Source organism: Peromyscus californicus, unplaced genomic scaffold (genome assembly GCF_007827085.1).
Source record: "Peromyscus californicus insignis strain IS unplaced genomic scaffold, ASM782708v3 Scaffold_10__1_contigs__length_136768540, whole genome shotgun sequence".
Taxonomy (NCBI): Eukaryota; Metazoa; Chordata; class Mammalia; order Rodentia; family Cricetidae; genus Peromyscus; species Peromyscus californicus.
Window position 1 is genome coordinate 113,536,916 of NW_026294391.1, and position 22,877 is coordinate 113,559,792.

At 41.9% G+C, this 22,877-nt stretch overlaps 1 protein-coding gene across 4 annotated transcripts in view; it reads right to left on the bottom strand.

Moving 5' to 3' along the window:
- Positions 1 to 16,292: 16,292 nt before the first annotated feature.
- Hs6st2 (heparan sulfate 6-O-sulfotransferase 2) overlaps positions 16,293 to 22,877 on the bottom strand; it is a 287,634-nt gene continuing 281,049 nt past the window's right edge. For all 4 annotated transcript variants that reach the window (XM_052739521.1, XM_052739510.1, XM_052739500.1 and 1 more), the window contains one exon: positions 16,293 to 17,630. In XM_052739521.1, the coding sequence (XP_052595481.1) occupies positions 16,721 to 17,630 (910 nt within the window). In that variant the 3' untranslated portion in view covers positions 16,293 to 16,720. The remainder of the gene's footprint in view (positions 17,631 to 22,877) is intronic.

Below are 22,877 nucleotides of genomic sequence, written 5' to 3' on the forward strand. Positions count from 1 at the left end.
TAAAACAACTAATTTTCCTAACCAGTGAGTAAGTAGAAGTCAAGACAGAATTTACCTTTTTCCCCTCAGTTACTTAAAGTTAGCTTGCAATTACCTTGAAATCCTACCCTTTCTAAAATTTTAGCCAGGCCCTACAGGTCATATGCCTACCTTCAATAATCATGTTGTTAACCAGTAATACGAATCCATCTATGTCTACCCTGTTACACTCCAAACAGACAAGACATCAAAAAATTATCTGAAAATAGACACTTAATCCATTTTGTGCTGCTGCGTTATATATATATTTACCAATTTGCATAGGATTTATGTGGCCTAAAATAAATGAACCTCATAATCCAGGCTGCAAGAGAAATGTTCATGGTTAGAGAAGGAAAAATGTATGTCTCATTGCACCCCACAGCCCACTGAGCACATCCGACTGGAACAGAATCTGTTGTATAAAAAGCACCAATATGGCCCACAATTTACTAGCTTGCTGTATAAGTGAGGAAGAACTCATAATTAACTGACATTTACAGATTTTATACCCGGTAGTCTTCACCAGGATTCCAGAGCCAAGTATGAGTGTAAATAGATTTTCTTCATTCTCCAACACTGTAGATAATATTTGGCACAACACTCAAATTTCCTGGCTCTCTTCCATGTTTGCTGTCTTCCCAACGCTTAGATCCCATATGGAAAAGCAAGAATGCTGAATATTTAGAGGGTTTTGATTACTTCCCTGGAGTGCACACCATATGCACGGTCACTACACCACCGTGTGGCCATATCTATGAACTGCCAAGTTCTCTGCTAAGGGACAGTCAGCCAAGATTCTCTCTGCTGAAACTTAGCAAAGGTTGGCCACTGACTTATATTTTTCTCCCTTATCAGCTGCCAATTCAGAAAATAAAGGGCATGTTGTCAAATACTGTTTCTGTACTGTATTTTCTTCTCTGTCGATCTCTTGTGATCTCCACCCCCACCCCCACCCCACCCCCGTGTGTGTGCACATGCCCAGTACCCGCATTTACACTTAGTCACAACTGCTCCAGTGTCTCAACTATTTAGCTATATTTAAGACTCAACGAGAAATCCTGAAAGTCAGCTAAAGGGCCATGTGGAATGATTATTTCACAAAAGGTGCTATTTCCTTAGATCAGTGGTTCTCAACCTTCCTAATGCTGTGACCCTTTAATACAGTTCCTCATGTTGTGTGACCCCCAACCCCAAAATTATTTCATTGCTACTTCATAACTATAATTTTGCTGCTGTTATGAATTGTAATGTAAATGTCTGACATATGACCCCATGTGGGGGTCACAACCCGCATGTCAAGAGCCACTACTCTAGATAGATCACATATACCAAATAGCAGCTGTACACTTGATTTATTTGAAACAACTGCTCTGGTTCCTAATGAGTGGAAGCACCTGAAGCTTATTGAGAAGCGTCATCCATAAGAATCACCCAAGCAAAGGTGCTCATTAGAAACAACAGCAACCAGGACTGGGATCGAGGTAGTGTAGTTCCTACCATGCTGTGAGGCCCCAGGCTTTATCCCCAGCAACACACACACACACACACACACACACACACACACACACACACACACACACACAAATATTAAACAATATTTAGCCTGTTCCAAGTAGAAATAGCATTATGAAGTCAAGTACACATGTTTCTGAGGAAGCCACAGTGTGACATATTTCAGAGTTTCACTCAAGTACACTGAGGCTGGATCAATAAACATTTCACCTCACACCTAGGAAAAGCTGCTAAGAACTGGTCATTGTCCCATACCCTAAACAAGTGAAGAACTTTGACGAGCACAGTGGTTCCCCAGAGTAAGACCTAAGTCATGGCCCTTGTGCCGGCTTTGTAATGCATTCTACCAGCTAGGCTAAACTGTATACATTTCCTGTGTGTTTTGATTACAATGATTTGTTTGTTTGTTGCTTAGTTTTGAAGTATGGGGGATGAAACTCCAGGTCTTACATATGCTAGGCAAGAACTCTACCACTGAGCTACTTCCCTAACCCTGATCAGAGTGGTTCATGAGAGAATTCACTGAGATGAGAGATTTGGAAGGCAGAGGAAAGCACCGACAGATTGCAGTGCACACACTATGCTGGTTCACCTTGCTGGTCTGAGCCTGTGACTGATCAACCTTTCCATTTATCCTACAGAGCTTTCTCAATTTCTGGTGTTTGGGTCTGTCCTTATGGGTTCTACGGTATGCTTAATTTCTACAAATTAATGTCCATCTTCTCTTCTCAACAATAAACTTCAAACTTCAGCATGAGATACAATGCAACTAGTTACAGAGATTGTTTACCAGCTCCTATGATATGTGCTGTCAAATCCCAGACACAAATCCTCTCCCGTTCACGATGTCTTTATAGCTAGATCTACATCTTGATCTTCTGCCACATTTCAGATGGGCCTCACACAAAGAACACAGACCAACCTGCGAGCTATCTTTGACCTCTGAAGTTTTGTCAGAATTCTAATGCTGTGATGCCTACTCAATTTTCCACAGGAAAAATTTAACCCAACATACATCGTGAGGGGCTGCTGTGGGCAAGCCAAAACAATGGAAGACATGATGTGCAGCCCCAAGGAATGTATTTATAGTTCAGCGAGAGAAATAAGGCTGGTACACACAAACAAAATTGAAGGCAACACTTGGTGGTAAGATTTGTAAGAAAAACTCGGAGTACGGATGGACACATGATCTTCTTGACCATGGATCTTAGGCTCAGCTGCATAGAAATGACTAAAATCACCTTACTTTGCAACCATGGATACACCTACCACACTCAAAATTTCCGAAGTGTATGGAACTCAGGTGGGTTAACATCTTAGCCACTCTTGTGACAGGCTGTTTGTAGCTGGAAGAAAGCTCCTAGGGAGGAGTTGCTGAATTGAGAAGCAGCCAAATTTGCCTGTACTTCTGGGCTTATCAGGAAATAGGATGACAAGATGATTGACTTGGGGCGCCCTCTGCTGAAAGCACTTGCTATAACCTCAAAGCCTACTGCCTAAAAGACTGAGATTGGAGTCTCATACTGCTGAGGGGAAAAAACCCAAAGTAGAAAACATAGACATCAGGGGCGGTGAACTCCATTGCGGGCAACCCTTTACAACAAAAAGCCTTTTGGTAGAATAATTCTTTTAAGAACCTAGCACCCGTTCTCTAATTCTTTCAACAAACATTTGCTCTGTACATAAAATGTGTTTCCTCTCTCCCACGACAAGTTGCCTCTTTTCATGTTCACTGCCTTTTCATCATTTTATGTCTTGGTTTAAACGTCACTTCCTGGGGCTGCCTTCTTTTAGCACCCTGAATATGTTCTTTCTGTTACCCTTTATCACCTTTGTCTGCATTACCACAACCCACCCCAGCACAGGTGACAGCTCCTGAAAGCTGGGAACCTGGAGCACACTGCACAGCCTGCAGACAGCTTCCTGGAGAGTGTCTCAGGAAGCCAGAGTGGTCTGAGCCTCTACCAGGCAGCTCAGCTGGTCTATTTCTTTGGGGCAGCTTGGCTGGTCTCCCTCTTCCAGGCAGCTCTGCAGCTCTAAGGGTCTGCTACGCAGCTCAGATTGTCCGTGAGTGTTTCTCGACAGTCCTTACAGCTTGCATACCCTTTAGAAGGGAGGAGGTCAGTTTCCGGGACTTTCTGAAGCAACCGAGTTACTTAATTTCTAAGCTTAGGGAGCTTCTTTGTGGTATGGAATGTTTCACCTCTGCATAGAACAGCCTGATGTTTCAGCTCCTGTCTAAAATCATATGTCTTAAAGAACATCTTTTGAAAAATCTACACAACAGTGTGTGTATGGTGTGTATGTTGTATATGACTAGGGGGCAGGGATACAAGAACAGTAAAAGGGCAGTGTGTGTGAAGGAGAAGGAAGACAATATAAGGCAAAGAACAGCTTGCACTCAATCTTTAGAGGGGAAATGACACACACAAAGAACATGAGGGAGAATCTTGGATTCTTGGGATGGTGCCTGAAGTGCAAGAGTTGAGATGTGGTTCCTCAAAGCTGGATCCTGAGGGCCCTTCGATACTAATCTAAAGAATTAGGATAATGCTCAAATAAACTCACTAGGTGGACTTCGTTTATAATGGTATGGTTTTGTGGAACATATGTCACTGGGGATTAAAATGAAATATACGACACATTGCTAACATTGAGTACAGTAACTACAAATTACATTGTCTTTTCGTACAAAGCCTGGAACGTGGAGTGACAGTGGGATGACATAACAAAAACTGTGGTTGTTACAGAGAATGCAGAGAGCCTGGCTGGTGCATATGTATGGCCTATGCTCCACTCCACACACAAGGAATTTGGGGTCCTGAGCATTGACTACTGTGTGCATCTGTTCAGTAGTAATTCCTTGCATTGTTGTAAATAAATACTTCGTTGTAGTTAGGATGAAAGAAAAAAAAAAGGTAGAGGGGCTGAGAAAATGCCTCAGCAAGTCAAGGTGCTTGTCAGCAAGCTTGCTAACTTATGTTCAATCTCAGGGATCCACATGGTGGAGAGAGAAAATCAACTCCAGCAAGTTGTCCCCTGACTTCCATGCACATGTCATAGCACTCATGCCCACCTCCAAGAAAGAAAGGCAATAAAAACCTGGAGCTACAAATACAAGGTAGAAATCTGTTTTCTTCAGGGGCACTATGTAGAAACATTTCTTTCAGGTACGGTGAGATCAACTGCTGGGTAATTTATCTGAATACAATGAATGTAAAACGTTACCAAGGAAAACAGTGTAGGCGTTCCATAAAAATGTACCGAATGAATAAAACATACCAGTTAGAAATAATAATCAATTGCTTGCATGCTAGAAATGTTTTCCTCCATTAATTCAATCAAGCTGTCACTGCTTTAAAAATAAGTTGCACGAATGAATCCTTAGAAAGTTAGTCCAGGTGAGAGGTAGTACATATTTTATCTGATTGGTAGTTGAGAAGTAGAATGAGAGAATATCACTTAGTTGAAACCCACAGGGATGATTTACTTGAGAGATAGCAAGAAAGAAAACACTTTTATCAAACTACATAAAAGCTTTTCGTGTAGTTTTGGCAAATAGTACAAAGCATACACTTAATAAACTACTTTTACAAATGGAAAAAGTACTTTGCATGCTTCAACTACTTTAATTATCTTGGCAAATCTATGGAATAGGTGCTGTTATAGCTTCCAATTGGAAGGGAGGACATTTAGGATCAGTCATTTAGCCCATACCACACAGAAGGTAAGTGGGTAGGACCATGTGAATGGCTCCAGACACTGTGCTTTCGATCACTACACTCCTGTAGTGGGAGGCTGAGAAAAGAGTTTACTTTTGGCTGCAGACAAATGGTCAATGGAACAGAGAGTGAAAAGAGTTGGCATGCTAACAATCTGCTTATTAACTGTTAGGGCAATGCTGTGTATACTCAGCAGACCTAGAGAGCTGTGGGGCTGAGTCTCAGCTCTGTCATTTGCCCCCTGAGGTCCTCAAAGTAAACCTGTGAAATGATGAAGACAAGCAAAAATGCACCACAAGTGTGATGATGGTGTTAGAGGTAAAAAGAAGCTTTAAACATGCTTTCAAAAATATTGCTGCTCCAGATATATCTCATCCACCATGTTGGCAGAGCACATGTGTTCTTCAGTGCCCTGAAAGGCAGTGTATACATTGTGGTTAGTGATGGACTTTAATAAGAAATGTATTGTATATGAAACGGAAGGGGGATTACGGAAAGAAGGCAACTGGTAGGAGGGGGCATGGGGCACAGAGGAGGGCCATTGGGGAATAGAAAAAAAGAGAGAACAAGATAAAATGATAAATATGTATGAAAATTCCATAATGTATCCTTATAGCAACAAGACTGCAATGTAACAATGCAAATGACATAGAAGCAAATGTACTTTTGTATGCTTTTTGTTTTTCTTTATATGCTATTTTCTTTAAATGTCACTACTTTATATACTAACTTTAAAAAATTAATTACAGATCACAATATATAAAGTACAGGGGGCCTATATCAGACTGGAGACCCAAACCATTTTATCTCACAGGAGAATAATTTTTTAATGGTCCAGAGTTGAATCAAGATTTTGGGAAGTGGAAAATGTAAGTCTGGTACAATTGGTCAAAAATCCTGATACCAGGGGCCAAGGTTTTGCTATTGTTATTATTGTGTACATGTGAGTATTTGCATGTACATATGTGCGTCATGTGCCTGACTGGCACCCATGCAGGCCAGAAGCGAGCATTGGATCCCCTGAAACTGGAGTTATAAGTAGCTACTTACAAGATGCCTGATGTGGGTCATGGGAACCAAACCCAGGTCCTCTGCAAGAGCAGTACTTAACCACTGAGCCATCTCCCAAGCCTCAAGGACCAAGGTTTTTACTTCCACACACAAGACCTTAAAGTACATTTATGGACCAATCACATTGAGTTCAAGGGTTAGAGTCTCCTTTTGTTTCTTCAATGATAAAGACACCAGACTATTCACTTCCACCAGTATGGACTGGGTATGTCTGGGACTAGAGACAAGTGATGAGCTGTGTGGAGTCCAAAGAACGTCAGGGAAACTGGTTACCTAATGAGGATACCTAATTGGAAAAGAGCCCAGCATTAATTATTAGAATATCCAGGAATGGTTTCCCATGCTGACTATCTTAGGAGCTCCACCCCCAACTGCTGTGCTTTAGGAAGCTTCAATTACAGAAGAGAAATCCAGGTAGGGTACAGATAAGGCCTTGGGGTTGACAGCCCTGGTTGTGAAACCCAGGGTTCGCACTCCCTCATTGTGTGGCTGCCAGCTCTGGTACCTGTGGCTGTACGATCTTGTCCACCCTTAATCTCAGTACTTTGGAGGCAGAAGCAGGTGGATCAAGCTTTCAAGGCCAGTTGTGGCTTTTTAAACAAATAAAGTAGAAAAAAACCTTGCTTCTTTGGCCCCCAAATACACCTCCTAGAACTTCACCTTACTTTCCTATATTATGGGAATATCATACAACTTATTTGTTAGTGTTTTTTTTCTCTTTTCGAGATGCATTTGTTTGAAGTACTTACACTGGCAAGGAAATTAAATTCGAGCAAATGTTGATAACAACTGACTCTGAGTGATGGGGAAATGGGCATTCCTGGTACTCCTCTGCTTCTGTAGAAATTTGAAAAGTCTCATAAGAAAATGCTTTAAGTAAAGAATAGCATAAAGAGATGGAGCTTTGGATTTAGAACTAGGTTTGATCCTAAAGTTGAAGTTGAGGGTTAATGAATTAAGTTTTCCTGAGCCTAGCCACATGCCTGTGTAAGATGTGGGAAGTAATTTTTCCTGTCTCACGAAGTGGTTCTGATTATTAAGTGAAATTATGTATATAAAGGACTTCACAGAGTGTCTGAGCTATAATAAAATTTCAGTAAGTAGCTGTCAGCATTATATGAAGAGGCAAGTAGAGCATGTGATATGCAGTAGGTATTTGATAGAGAGTACGGATCCTCATTATGCTCATCAGCCTCATTGAGAAGTGGGCTCTTTATGTCTGGCCAGAATGAACAGTCAAAACTGAGCTTCTAATCTCCTGATAGAGGCCCTGGGGTGTCTGCACTGAATAACAGTTTTCCTATGGAGGAGTGGAGTTGTCGCAATTGTCTCCACTCCCACACATTCAGAACTTCCAGCAAGAGTAGGACCCACTAAGCACCCTCCAGCAGAACTGAAAGCCTTCTTGACCAGAACCTTTGTGAGCAGGCAGCTGCTATATTTACCCCGGCAGTTCAGAAAGGCTTTTGCTTTAGGGGAAAGGCACACAGTTGGGAATCCATTTATTTGTTTGTTTGGTGGGGTGGTATTGTGTTCCCCAAAATATTGTGCACCCTAATAAACTTATCTGGGGTCAGAGACAGAACAGCCACTAGATACAAAGGCTAGAAAATGGTGGCACTCACACCTTTAATCTTAGCATTCCAGAGGCAGAAATCCATCTGGGATCTCTGTGAGTTCAAGGCCACATTGGAAACAGCCAGGCATGGTGATACACGCCTTTAATCCCAAGAAGTGAGCCTTTAATCCCAGGGAGTGATGGCAAAAGCAGAAAGATATATAAGGTGTGGAGACCAGAAACTAGAAGCATTTTGGCTGGTTAAGCTTTTAGGCTTTGAGCAGCAGTTCAGTTGACATTCATTCTGGATGAGGACTCAGAGGCTTCCAGTCTGAGGAAACAGGATCAGCTGAGGAACTGGCCAGGTGAGGAAGCTGTGGCCTGTTCTGTCTCTCTGATCTTCCAGCATTCACCCCAATAATTGGCCTCAGGTTTGTTTTTATTAGTAAGAACTTTTAAGATTCCTGCTACAGTTTGGTCTTGAGACACAAGTCTACATATGTAGAACAAGTCAAGTTGGCCTTGAATTTACTATGTGACCTAGCCTGGCCTTGCAGAAATCCTCCTACCTCAGCTTCTTAAGTGCTGGGATTATCAGTATGAGTCACAACAGTTGGCTTTGGAAACACTGTTTGACAAGCATTTTTCTGAGATTCCCCTCTCAGCTTATTCATTATCATATAGCCACTGAATGGGCCACAAGACCAAAACCAAGTTAGGAGATGATAAACATAGGTGCATAGTCCAGAGATGATTTTTAAAAAATCTCATAACCAGGATGACATTGCTCCTAGAGCTTGTTGCTGGCCTGCACAACAACTGTGACATGGAGCCCAAACTATGGGACTCAAAGTTGAAATGATGATCAAACTTCCAGTTGTTTCCATGCCCACTGGAGGTCCCAGCCCCTCAAACTGTGGCATACTAGGCAGGCTTCCTTTGGTTTGTACTGACTTGATCTGAGTAGGAAACTGTTATCTACTCCACTTGTTGCTCCAAATGATTGGCACATGTTTCTTGCTGGCCAAAGTGCGAGTGTTTGCTAAAGCTCTATTAAGATGACAATCAGCCTACTGAAGTTTTTTTCCCTATAGATTATTCGAGACAGCGATACCTGGTAAAGTCACGTTCAAATTCATTTTGGAAGGTCTATACTTGGGGCAAGGAGTAGAGCCATTTAGATAGAGTATATATCCTGCATATCAGATATTTACATAACGATTTATAACAGTAGCAGAATTACAGTTATGAAGTAGCAACGAAATAATTTTGTGGTTGGGGGGGTCACCACAACCTGAGGAACTGGATTAAAGAGTCACAGCATTAGGAAGGTTGGGAACCACTGCTTTAGAGCATGGTTAAGTCACAAAAACTTTTCCTGTATCCAGATAGGCATCATCAAAGTTTACCAAGATTAGTGAAGGAATAAGACTTCAATAAGTATAAAACTCAATAAGTAATAAGTATAAAACATAATAAGAATAGACAAGGAAACTTGATGAAGACTATTAAACTTTATGCTATCCTTAAAGTAACAAGACTGAAATGTAAAAATGCAAATGAGATAGAAGCAAGTGTCGGGGTTTTTTGTTTTGTTTTGTTTTGTGGTTTTTCGAGACAAGATTGGTTTCTCTGTGTAACCCTGGCTGTCCTGGAACTTGCTCTATAGACCAGGCTGGCCTCGAACTCTGAGATCAGCCTGCCTCCCCAATGCTGGGATTAAAAGCATGCGCCACCACTGCCTGGCTTTTATTTTTTAAGTGAAGTGAGGTACTTGGATGTAAAGGCTTGTGCCACTTTTGCTGAGAGTCCACTGTAACTACCAACCTGATTAACTAACATATAATGTTAATGGGGTATTCTGTCTCCTCCCTCTTAGGTAGTACATTAGCATGTTTTTTGAGAAAGTTTCACAAATAGCCCAGGTTGGCCTCAAAAATCTCTATGTAGCAGAGGATGGCCTTGAACTACTGATCTTCCTGCCTCTACCTTCTGAGTGCTGGGATTGTAGGCATGCACTACCACCATTTCTGATTTTATACATTTCACCCAAAGTAAAGACTTGGAGTCTGGGAATTCCAGGAAGCAGACCAGACCTCTTACAGAGGCAGCAAGACCGTTGGAGCCTTGAAGATATCAGTCAGATAAGCCTGACCACTGGAAATGCTGGGTGGAGACACGAGTGGGAAAGAATGAAATCCTAAGTTGTCTTTGCCAAAGTATGACAAAGTAGATCCCAAATTAACTAGGGTTATCAAAGAATACATTTTTATTGTTGGAAAGATGGTGATTCAATTGGTATTTAGTGGGTTAAGTCTTTCAGAATGTTTTGTGTCATTGGCTACATTCAAAGTTTAGATGTCATTCTTAAAAACATTTTTGAGCATATGATTATATAAGATGAGTATATAGAATATATTATTACATAAGATGAGTATATTCTTATTCTTTTGGGGAACGTGTCTCACTTTCTAGCCTAGGATGACCTGTAACTCACTGTATTACACAAGTTGGCTTTGAACTTTTAGCAATCCTTATGTCTCTGCCTCTCAAGTGCTGAGATAACAGGCATAAGCCACCACGTCCAGCAAGAGAGCGGTTCTTAAATTAGTCACAATAAGACATGATCTAGGTTTTTGCTTAATTTCTTGCCAACATTTTCACTTTTTATTCTAAGTATTCATTCATCCCAGAGCTGAGGACAGAATTCAGGCCCTTGGACACTCTAGGTAAGAGCTATACTGCCAGGCTACCTTACAGCCCAGTGTTTTCAAATCTTGATTTCAGAAGATGGGAATTTGGCAGACACTTAGCCTTCATGCTATAAGCAGTGAAAATAACTGTATTGACAAGTATACACAAGGCTCTCTGCACCTCTGTCACTGTCATAAATGTGTTGTAGACAGTTAATCCAATCCACAGGAGGAATTCCTGAAGTGTTGCCTATTGCTTCTCCATTGGTAGAGAAGAAAGCAGAAACATGAAGACGGTAATGACTTTCTCAGGTATTAGGGTTGGCATTTGCGGGGAGAGAATGGGACCAAACCCAGACAGTATGTGGCTGAAACCTTTGTCCTCCACCTATGACATCTGCAGCAGTCAATGCGCAGGGTGAGGGGGAACCATCCACGATAGTCACAGCTGGGAAGGAAAACCATGAGACACAGGTGAGCTTCAAGAAAGGGGGATTAAATAAGAGTGAGGACAAACTAATCTCCATCATTGTGTAAATACCGTTTATGGTTGTGCAGGCAAGAGAAGAAAAGAAGAGAGGAAAGAAGGAAGAGGGCAGGGGAGGGGAGAAAAGAAGATGGTGGAGGGAGGGGAGAAGAGAAGATGATGGAGGAGAGGGGAGAAGAGAAGATGATGGAGGAGAGGGGAGAAGAGAAGATGATGGAGGGGAGGGGAGAAGAGAAGATGATGGAGGAGAGGGGAGAAGAGAAGATGATGGAGGAGAGGGGAGAATCGAGTAGAAGAGATGGGAAAGAAAGATTTCTGTGTGATTAGGACCAAGAGAACTGCAGTTCCTTTGGACGAGTGGTAAGTTCACTGTTTATGCTTACTTCGCATACTTACATACCGTTTAATTCTCACAAGCACATGTTCAAACTAATCCCCCTCCCCCTCTCAGAACTGGTGAACATGTTGCAAGCATCTGACACAACCGAAGACCTGAGTTTTTATTTATACTCATTGACACAGTACTTGTCTTCAGTAACTTCAGTTGTGAGAGTAAAGCTCAGCTTCTCCCCATTCTTGTGCCTAAGGAGGCACTCCAGCTTGTGGTGGGTGTACTTAGTAAGCACGACATCTGAGTCACACGTCTATTCTCTTAGACTCTGGGAAACTCTAAGTTTCCAATACATAGGGAATTTGGACTTGCTCTATAGCTCCAGGGTCAGTCAACTTCTTGTCCACAGGGCAAGGAAACAGACATTTCAGGCTCCAGAGTTCCATTTTTAATGACTCCTGCTGCTGTAGATTAGAAGCAGCCAGAGAAAACAAAGAAACGGCTGTGCTACATTCCAGTAACACTTTAATTTCTCCTCAAGTTGCCGGCGCATTGAGCATCTGTGAAAACCTGAGCGCTGCATGCTGCCATGTTTGTGTCTAAAGTCAAATTCCTTGAGAAATGTCAAGATACTTCCTCCCTCCACCCCCTGTAAACAATCAGAAATCCAAGTCCCTGGTGGTAAAGTTGAAGTCAGCAGCATATCCTTGGTTTTTGTTAGTATTCTCTATAAGCACCCAGTCTTTGTTTACTCAACCCCCAGTGAAGGAAGAGGGAGGAAAGTCCTGCTTCACTGCTGCACTATGCTGTCTCTTCTCAACACATTAGTGTCAGGAGCCATGTCATTACAATGCCAGAAAGCAGTGAGTTATATGCACATTGGCAGCCATGAGTATCCCATAGTTCTCTTGTTCCAAAAATGTGGTGCTTTTGTACACTGGTTTAATAAAATGCTGATTGGTCAGTAGACAGGCAGGAAGTATAGGTGTGGTAAGCAGACAAGGGGAATTCTGGAAAAAGGAAGGCTGAGTGGGCAGACACCAACCCGCCTTCCACGGAGCAGCATGTAATGGCACACGGGTTAAGCCACAGAACACATGGCAACATATAGATTAACAGAAATGGGTTGAGTTTAAGTGTAAGAGCTAGTCAGTGGTAGGCCTGAGCTAATGGCCCAGCAGTTTTAATTAATATAAGCTTCTGAGTGATTACTTTATAAGCAGTTGCAGGGTCTGTGGGGCTGGGCAGGACTGGAGAAAACTTCAGCTACAATGTGGAGCTGTGCTTATGCCTTATTTTCACCCCCATGAAAGGAAGTCATTCTCCTTAACTCCACCCCGTTCCTATTTTGTTATAACTCTGAAGGTATGACAGTTTGAATGTGAAGCCTTCCCCAGACTCAGGTGCTAGGCCGCTTGGTCTCTGGCTCCTGGTGTTGTTTTCGGATACTGTGGGATATTTGAGAGGAGTGGTCCTGCTGAGGAAGTGAGTAGCTGTCCTGGTGGACCTTGAGGTTTATATATAGCCTGGCCCCTGGTTTGTGTCCCATCTCCATTTCCTGCTTGTGGAGATGTAAGCAAGTAACCCCACAGCCCTGCCGCCACGATGGACTGTACCCTCAAACCACGAATGAAAAGAATGTCCTCTCTCCTTTACATTGTACCCTTAAGGTCACAGTCATGGGGAAAGTAATACACAGGAGGAACTCAAGCCTTGGGGAACTAGGTCAATCAGTCATTTCTGCATTTCAGCTCTCCTCCAGGCTCAAATAACCCATTTACTCAGGACACCATTTCCTTGGTGACTTGGAGCTACATACAGTACAGGAAATCTGCCTGTTTCCCACTTCAGTGAGTATACCCTGCTCTTCAATGGTACCCATACCTCTCAAACAAAAAATGGAGCTAACCTTTATTTACTAAGTGTTGTGGTTTAAAGACAAATGTCTCCCATAGATTCACGTATTTGAACTCTTGGTCCCGAGTTGGTGGCATTATTTTGGGCAGGTATAGGTGGTGTGGCCTTGTGGAGGAAGTAGGCCATTGGAGGAAAGCTTTGAGATTAAAAGCCTCTCATCATTTCTAGTTTGCTCCCTCTGCTTCTGGCTTGCTGTTGAAGATGTGCTCTCAGCTTCCGGCTCTGGCTGTCATGCCTGCTGTGTGCTGTCATACCTCCCCACCATGATGGACTCAGCCCTATGGAAGTGTAAGTCAGACCAAACTCTTCCTTCTAAAAGCTTTGGGTTTTTTCTTTAATCATAGCAATAAAAAAAAGTAACTAATACACTAAGTAGTTCACATTTTAGGCCTTCAGACTCCCCCATTCCCAGGAAGCATGGGGTCTTCATATAATGGACACCTTTAGTTAACCATTTTTCTGTGGTGCTAGGGTTGGAAAACAGGGAATTATGCATGTTAAGCGTTCTACAACTGAGCTATGTCCCAGGTCTGGTCTCCTGATTACTGCTCAACAGAGGGTATGAGAAACCTCACAAGAACAGGTTATAAGCAGAGGATACTAACAGCTACCTGAACCCGTAGATTTCTTCCCTCTAGTCCCTTGGAATGGATATTTACATTCTCTTTGGGAAAGAGCTAGCACAAATCATCTCTACCCATAGTCCTAACCCCAAAGATTTGGGGGAAAATGTGTATGCCGAATATAATTAGAGCAAATTGTGGTCAAAGCCAAAATGTTAATACTTACCTTTAACCTTTTTCTTGTGGATAAAAGAAAGAGGTAAGTAGTTTAGAGTATTTCTCCTTTTTGCATCCTACTTCATATGAAAGTACCTACTATAATAACCTTTAAATTAAAGCACATAATATATTTCATTTGCATGGCAAACCTTGTATTTCACGGACAATCTTGTTTTACTCAAATCATGGCCTCCAAGGAGGAAGCATCCCAAATTAAGGCCATTTTGGCATGAAGGATTAGAATGGACCATCTCGTTTTCATACTTTGCTGTCAAGTGTAAAGAAAAGCACTGTCTTAGAAAAGATTCTAGTTCTGGTTTGTTTATGATGTCACAGTGTCTAGTGGCTGTAAACCTTGAAATCATGAAATTGCTCAAGGCTTGCAATTGAAACTTTATTTCACATCTATTGTTAAATTACACAAAATCAGTGAACGGTTTGTAAAGCTACACCACTGAACAGATGTTTACAGTTTGAAATCGTGGGATTTACATGATGATGACAAAAATGTATATTTATAACATTCTCTATATACAGTAATCAGTAGAGACAGAGAAAATGCACTTAATCTCTGCAAACCATGCACACCACAGCAATAACACATTTTTTTCTGTAATGAGCTTTTCCACTGGCTCAGACTTTGTCCTGCTTTAAAACACTGTCACTTTTAAGAGCAAACATTTTCAATTAAAACTAAAGAAACTGAAATACCATAGTGATCTACAGAATATTTTAAGAACACAATGTCCACCAAATAGGTTTATTCTAAAACATTTTGACTTTAAGATGTGCTTTTAAAAATTCCTTCCAGTTTTTTAAGGTATCATAATTCTCCACACTGCAATACCACATAACAAAAGCTGTAAATGTTGTTACAGAGCTCAGAATCAAGAAAATCCCCTTAGACCCAGATACTCAACTTCTTTCCAACTTGTGGCCATATTATTACAGATGAAATCAGGTTATGTACTTGGGCAGACTGTGCTAGATATGACTTTATGATCATACTTTTGAGCATGTCCCTCTTGAAAACAAATGACACTTCTAGTCACCGTGTTTGATTGAAAGCCAAGGGATTAATGTAAGTTCTTATAGGAGTGTAGCAACAACCATGAAGTGGAAACTGCCAAGCAGTATGATGTTTAACAACACAGCGGGTACGTAATTCTTCCTTTGTTCAATTTGCAATTGATACCATCAATGTACAATTACACAGACTTACACTACCAAACTCTTCTCAACTGGTATGTCCATGAAACTTAGCTTCACTGCAGAACATTCTTCACTTTTGATCTTTCATAAACAAAAAACTGGTAAAACTGTTAACCCCAAGTATCAAGGGGCAGCTTTTGGTGTTACTGAGTACCTCTGCCTATCTTAATGCTTAGTACCATTGTCTTTGAGAAAATGTTTTGCTCTTGTTATTGTGTACAAATCTTTCAACACAAAAGAAGAACCATGGGCCAGAAATAGCCAGCCAAACTGGAAACATTACAATAAACAAAATAATGAACAGTTCACATTCAGGTTCAATTCAATCAGATCAAGAATAGTAAGTTCAGCAATATTTAGAGACACATTATCCTGTTTGAGAGTTTTTTCTTAAGGACCTTACTACATGAACATTGACAAGACAATTCTATAGAAAGTCCTGACTTTAATCCAGGATTAAATACCACAAGAGATTCATCAACACACCATTTAGATAATGAAGAAAAATTCTATACATGGGTTCATTTGGAATGAGCACAACTCGGAAAAGCCTTAAAGTGAATGAGAAGCAGCGCCAAAAAGATTGAAACTGTTGAAATTACAGTGCCCTGAAACCATCTGGAAACTGGATCTTTCCACTGGTATTCCATTTGGAAAAAATGCTTTGTTAATATGAGATATACCCTGTTTAAAACCTTTTAATCAGCAGAAGGTAGAAAAATTTTAAATTTTAAACATCTGTTAAATTACAAGACATGAATCCTGATCTATTTGAAAAGCCATATTTTTACATAAACCCACCTACATTTAAGTGAGAAATTGTTTACTTTCCACAGTTTGGCAAAATTTATCATCAGTTGTTTTTCTGTTTAAATAGACTCCTTGTTAAAACAAGAAGGAAATGAAAGGTTTTGAGTGTCTTTTAGTCTGTTCATGTTTTTACTTAGGCTTCCCTCTGGCAGGCAGGCGGGGGTGGGTGGGGGGGGTGGGGGTGGGGGTGGGGGGGGATTGCTTTCAAGATTGGGTTTTAACAGAGTATCCGGAATCATTTAAAATCTGTTTCTTAGCCATAAGTTTAAATGGCCACATTTTGTGTTTTCTTTGTGTCCCCATACCTAATTTAAGAACTTCTTAAAATATCTAAACTGCAATTTCTGGTGTGTCTGGTTTGGCCCTTGGATTGCAGAAATAGTTCATCCCAAAAAAGACAATTTAATTACACACTGAGATCTGTTTTAGCCACACACAGTGTAACACTGAATCAAAAGGCAACTGTAAAGGCAACATCTACACTTTTTTTGAACTTCCAAAATGAAGGAAGCAGGATGTGTTTGGACATTTCCATCTTGTAAGATACATGCCATCTTTTTGGTGGTGCTTTGGGAAGCAGTGTGCACAAACCTTTCAGAGCCAGTTAGCGCCATGTCTCTACGCTGCCTATGTAGTCATTGGTGCCATTGCTGGTGCTGCCATCACTCTGCTCCTGGCCTGAGCCCTGCTTCTGACCTCCCCGGTTCTCCTTCTGAACCAAATTGGGATTGGAACTCTGAGTCAGATTCTGACTCAGATTGTGAGTCAGGTTCTGATTTGGGTTGGGATTTGGATTCTGACTCAGGTTCTGACCTGGACTCTGGTTCTGGCCCTGGCCCTGGCCCTGGCCCTGACTCTGACTCTGACTCTGGAAATGGGTCTGAAGGAACCTTCCCTTCAGAAATTTGCGTTGCTCCTGACGCTTCCGCCTGGCATCCTGATGCTCCTTCTGCCTCATGAACTGATACCTTTGCAGAAAGAGGTCTTTCGCATAGCTGTACAACTCCATATCCAGAAAATTCAATCCCTCAATACGCTTTTGGATTTCCTCACTGATCTCTACGCTAGAGGCCCTAGTGGTATTGTATTGGGTAAACGGCGAAATAAAGTTCATGTTGAAGGTCTTCTCAAACAGGTACTGGGTCTTGCGCTGAAACTCGGTGAGGCCAAAGAATGCCATGTGCTTCAGATTGGACTTGGCACTTTCCAGAAGGACCTTGTTTCTTTGCTTTTCTGGCATGACAGAGAGGTTGTAGCAGCCCACTAGAGTCAGGTCAGAGAGCATGCGCACTTGGCGGTTGTTGGCCAGATTGTAGGGGCAATCCATGAACTCTTTGAGAGGGCAGCCAGACCAGTCGTCACCGGTGTAGCAGCTGGGCAGTTCTTCAGAGGTTGGGGGCCTCCCATCACAGACGTGCAGGGATGCTTTCCATGTTGCCCCTCTCTGGACATGTCTCCACTCACTCAAGTACCGGGACACCGGGTCTCGCAGGATGGTGATATAGTGGAAGTTCCTATGGACAAAGCACAAAGACCAAGAGTCATTCATTTATCCAATTTCCTGACACTGTATCTACAGCAGGCATAAAAAAGTTCGACTCTGGATAACAACCTGGTCGTGTTTTGCCCTTCTTTGTTCTCTTCCCAATGATGCTATTGGCCCCGTATGCAACCATTTTATTTTATACTCTAAACCCCTAAAACCAATTAAACCAATCACAAAATGGAGACTCAATTGAAGCAAATGACTTATGAAAGTGAAATGGAGTTGACAAGGGAGCTAAATTCTAATGTTTCTTGTGAATGAAACCCAAGCATTTTTCTAATAACCTGGTCTAATATGGGAGTGTTATAAAAAAAAAAGAAAACCACATCAAAACTATTTGATATGATACTCTCCATTCTGGCTATTGCCAGAATATCATGGCTCATACGTTAGAGAAATGGAATGTAGAGACGGGCAGAGCATCCCAGGGCCTCCAGAAATAAACACAGTAGTTAGTCACAGACTAAAGTAGGCATGTAGCTGCCAATGGCATTTTTGCAAGCATCTACCTTTGCTTACACAGTACCATTCCCAGGATAGGAAAGTTTTCTCTGTCAGTTCCAAAATATCCTTTGTCTTTATTCACTGGATAGACAAACAAATATAACAGCTGTGGAAGCATTGCTGGATGCCTATCTTTCCTTTTGAGTTGCAAATAGATGAAGTTCTCTGCACAAACAGCAGACTAGTAGACATTTAAACTCACTGGCTGACACACGCAAATATATACATAGTACATATACACTCGTGGCCCACAAACCCAGATACACCGAAGTCTATGTGGTTAAGTATAATCAAAGAGAGAAATTCCTCCACAATTGTGCTTTTTTGTGAGACATGAATTGTAATTCATATACAGTAGGTGAGGAATAAGGTTATTGGAAAGGTATATTTGTGGTAGGAAAACAGCAATAAATTCTGAGTATTCATATGTCTTAAAGGAAACTCAGGGAATAGCTTGCAACTTTCTGACTTTGTCATTCCCATCTGAAGGAATTGTGAATGTTCTATAAGAGGGAATCAGAGAGGACCTTCTCAACTACCTGGCCCATTCAGCGTTCAACAAGGAAAGGTTTCTCTCAACTCAGACTCAGGGCCTTTTGGTATCTCAGGGGTTCTCAGGTTCTAGCCTTTGTGTTTCTGTCATGTGGCATGTGTGGGGCTTCATCTGTCTGGCACAATCCTTCTTCTTTGACTAGAAGATGACACTCACACTTCAAGTCCAGTTCAAGTCCCATCTGTCCATAGAAAAGCAAGTACCCTACTGCCTATGCTGGCATTCCTTCTTGCCTGTTACCACAGCACTTCCGCACTTAGTCTAAAATCCTTTCCATACCGAATTATACTTACTCATTTGTATCTCCACAGCGACTGTTTTCTAGAACACAGACTCTGTCTTGTGTTTTTATAACTGTTGCGCCACCAGCTTTGTGGCGCTCTAGTGCTTGTACCTGGTCCCAAACAGAATCCTAGTCGTCCTTCAACTGCTTATGTAAGGAGCCATTCCAATTGAGAGGAAGCACAGGGCTGGCGACATGCCTCATCACAGAAAAGCTCTTGATCATATCACAGATGCCTTATAAATATCACAGGAAGGTGTTCTTTTTTTAAAAAAATTACCTTATACATTTTCATGGGATAAACAATCATCGGGCACAGAATCTGGGAGTAGGAATGAAGAGTGGGCTGGGTATCTTCATTCATCTCTCTGAATCTTTTCTAGGACCTAACTGTGCTGATAACACTAAAATGTGTCTCTGAAAAGACCCATTACTGAAGAGTATCAGTTTCTGTTTCTCAGCATCCTTTAGGAGTTCAGATAACCACTGTATCCATGGACTGTCTCCTTCAACTGCTAGTTTTGCTTTTCATTCATTCCTTTGTTCACTTACAACATATTCATGGAGCATTTATACAAACCACAAGGCAAGATTTTAGTGGCAATTAGCCTGATTGTTAGAAAGAAAAAGAAATTTATTTAATCCAGTGACACATTTGGATTAACCTCCCCCCCTTTTTTTTATTAAGAAATTTTCTATTCACTTTACATACCAACCACAGATTCGCCCCTCTTCCCTCTTTTGGATTAACCTTTTAAGCAGTTTTTGCAGGCATGCATTGTAATGGGGACTCCTGGGCAGGGAGGGAGGTGGGGGTAGTTAGCCCTCATAATGAAGTCACCTTCATGCACAGCTGACAGTCCTCCTGCCCTAATTGGTTTTGCTGGTTTAAATCTGCAGTGACATCTTCTGGCAAATCTTAGAGTGCATCACAGCGCAAGTTTGTGGCTTTGCTTCCCTCAAACTTATCCTTTCAGTCCAGATAGAGTCAACTACCAAGATTAGGGTCTGAATCCTTGTTTTATAAGCACCACTCACACATGAAAAGACCAAAGAGGAAATAAAGAGTGACTGAGACAGAGAGGACTCTAAACGTCCCTCGAATTATGCATGAGATAATCCAATATACCTCTGAACCAAATGTCACCTGTATGAAATGATGACGTGGACAATGGGAGCAGTCTCAATTTCCATACTGTAGTATTATCACTGCTACACATGCACACACACACACACACACACACACACACACACACACACATACACCACAACTCCCTTGATATATAGCAACACCGATTCAGGTAGCAAAAAACTGGAGATGATGTTAATAGCTTCATTCTTCCAGGGAAAATAGGGACCTAGGTGGGCTCAATTGGGAGCACCTGATGCTGCTGAAAATAATACTCGATGGTGAAAAGAGGATGTGCTGATGGACTGGTCTTCAGTGCTGGAGTTACCTTGTGTGCTGGAGGTGGGAAAACAAACATAACACACTGGGGGCTGGGAAGAAGGTCAGCTGGGAAAGTGCTTGCCTTGCAAGCATGAGGACCTGAGTTCAGTCAGATCCCCAGAACCCACATGAAAAGCCAGGTGCACAGTGTGTGTTCTGTAATTCCGGATTGTGGAGGCAGAAACAGGCGGAAACATGGAAGTCAGTGGCCAGCCAGATTAGCTCAATCAATGAGCTCTGGGTTTGGTGAGAGACCCTGTCTCAAAAGTAAGAGCCCATCTAGGTCCCTATTTTCCCTGGAAGAATGAAGCTATTTACATAATCTCCAGGTTTTTTTGCTACCTGAATTGGTGTTGCTATATATCAATGGCCATGCCAAACCACTGACACAGCAAACAAAGTTGTTCTCCTTTTTCATTTACGTGTGTGTGTGTGTGTGTGTGTGTGTGTGTGTGTGTGTGTGTGTGTGGAAATCAGAGACAATTTTCAGGAGGAGGTTCTATCCTTCTACCATGTGGGCTCTAGGAATCAAACTCAGATTATTAGACTTGGCAGTAAGTGCCTTTCCCTGAGCTATCTTGCTGGCCCTGCAATAGAAGGTGGGCCAACCATGGGCTGTCCTGTGCCATTAGAGGCACCATGGGCATACAGGTGCACTGAAGGATCAGGCATTCCGTTAACCCAGGAAACTGATAAGGAATTTTGAAATCCAGTCTACTCATCCTGGATGGATGTAGGTTGCTTGTGACTTTGCTCAATTTCATCCTTTTAAAGGAACCCTAAACCTGTCAAAAATACATCTGGATTCTGGTTATTTCCCCCAGTACCTTCAGCACACTTTCTTCTTCTTCTTGGCCATGTCTGCATCCATTCACTGATTAAAATAGAATAAGATATTGCAGGTCTGTGGCATTTGCTAGAAACCTCCCTTCAGATTGACATAAACCCAACTGGTACTGTGAAACAGACTGGTTTAATTTTCAAAGAGCAAGGCAAGCTCATCCCCAGGAAAATCATACACACTTGGTTTCACTCAGCAATAATTGGACAGTATTGACTTGCAACCAAACGTGTCACTTAATTAAAATGAACAGGTTTCCCATTGTGAAATTGGAGTCATGACTCTCCATCAGTTTCCGGGGTTAATGGAATGCCTGATCCTTCAGTGCACCTGTATGCCCATGCTGTCTCTAGTGGCACAGGGCAGCCCAAGGCTGGCCCACCTTCTATTGTAGGACAGCTGCTCTCCAGGTGGCCTCGGATTAACCCAACCTCCTCTTGTTTCTTGCTCGTAGTTTTTGAGATTACTGAAGAATGTGCTTGGAATTTGATATTCTGAGATAAGAAGGAACGGCCTGAAGCAGCTCCAGCCTTGCTCCTGTCCTTCCTATGGAACACAGCATCTGGAATTAGGAAGGAACTGCCCAGATTTTGTTCCTTTGTCCTAGAAGCACAATGTATTTCAAACATTTGTAAGTGCACACGTTGTTTTTAAGATAAAATTTGGGATTCTTTTGCTGTGGTCTAAGTGCAGTATGAATACTTAATTTTTTGGAGGCAGGGTCTCACTAGATACTCAAGCTAGTCTGGAGCTCACTATATAGTTCAAACTAGCCTGAAACTCATGATCCTCCTGCCTTAGCCTCCTCAGTAGCCAGATTACAAGCATGCACTACCACCACACCTGGCTCTGGCATGAACATTTGAACCCCGTGCACCCTGAGTTGCTTTCTTAGGCCTTGGAAGACTAGCTCACAATAGATCCTGGCTGCTTTTGATTTTTGCTGTCAGTCTATAATGAACAAATTCACTTCACTTAACTTGTGTATGAATATGTTCTGTCTTGCTAGGCTCAACATACTGTGAGCCTTCTTCACATATACAGGGTCCTATCACTCATAAAAAAATCATGGAGAGCCGGGCGGTGGTGGCGCACGCCTTTAATCCCAGCACTCGGGAGGCAGAGCCAGGCGGATCTCTGTGAGTTCGAGGCCAGCCTGGACTACCAAGTGAGTTCCAGGAAAGGCGCAAAGCTACACAGAGAAACCCTGTCTCGAAAAACCAAAAAAAAAAAAAAAAAAAAAAAAAAAAAAAAAAAAAAATCATGGAGAAAGTAAGATACAAGGAAAAAGCTGTGTAAGCAACAAACTCAGGGGTAATCGCTGACTCTTCTGTCTCAGGAATTAGTTATACCTAAACAATTCCCCCATGGTCTGCTGATCCTGAATCTTAGTAGATCAAATCTAACCTTTGTGTTGCTACCCACGTGTCAGGCCCTTACCACTTCTCTACTAGATCATTGCTACAGCAGTGTCTCAAGCTACTTCTCTGCACTCAGTCCCATGCTACTTCCACAGTCCCAGAAGAAATACATCTGACCTGTCATTCCACAGCAAGCTCTCTCAAAAACATTATACAAACCCAG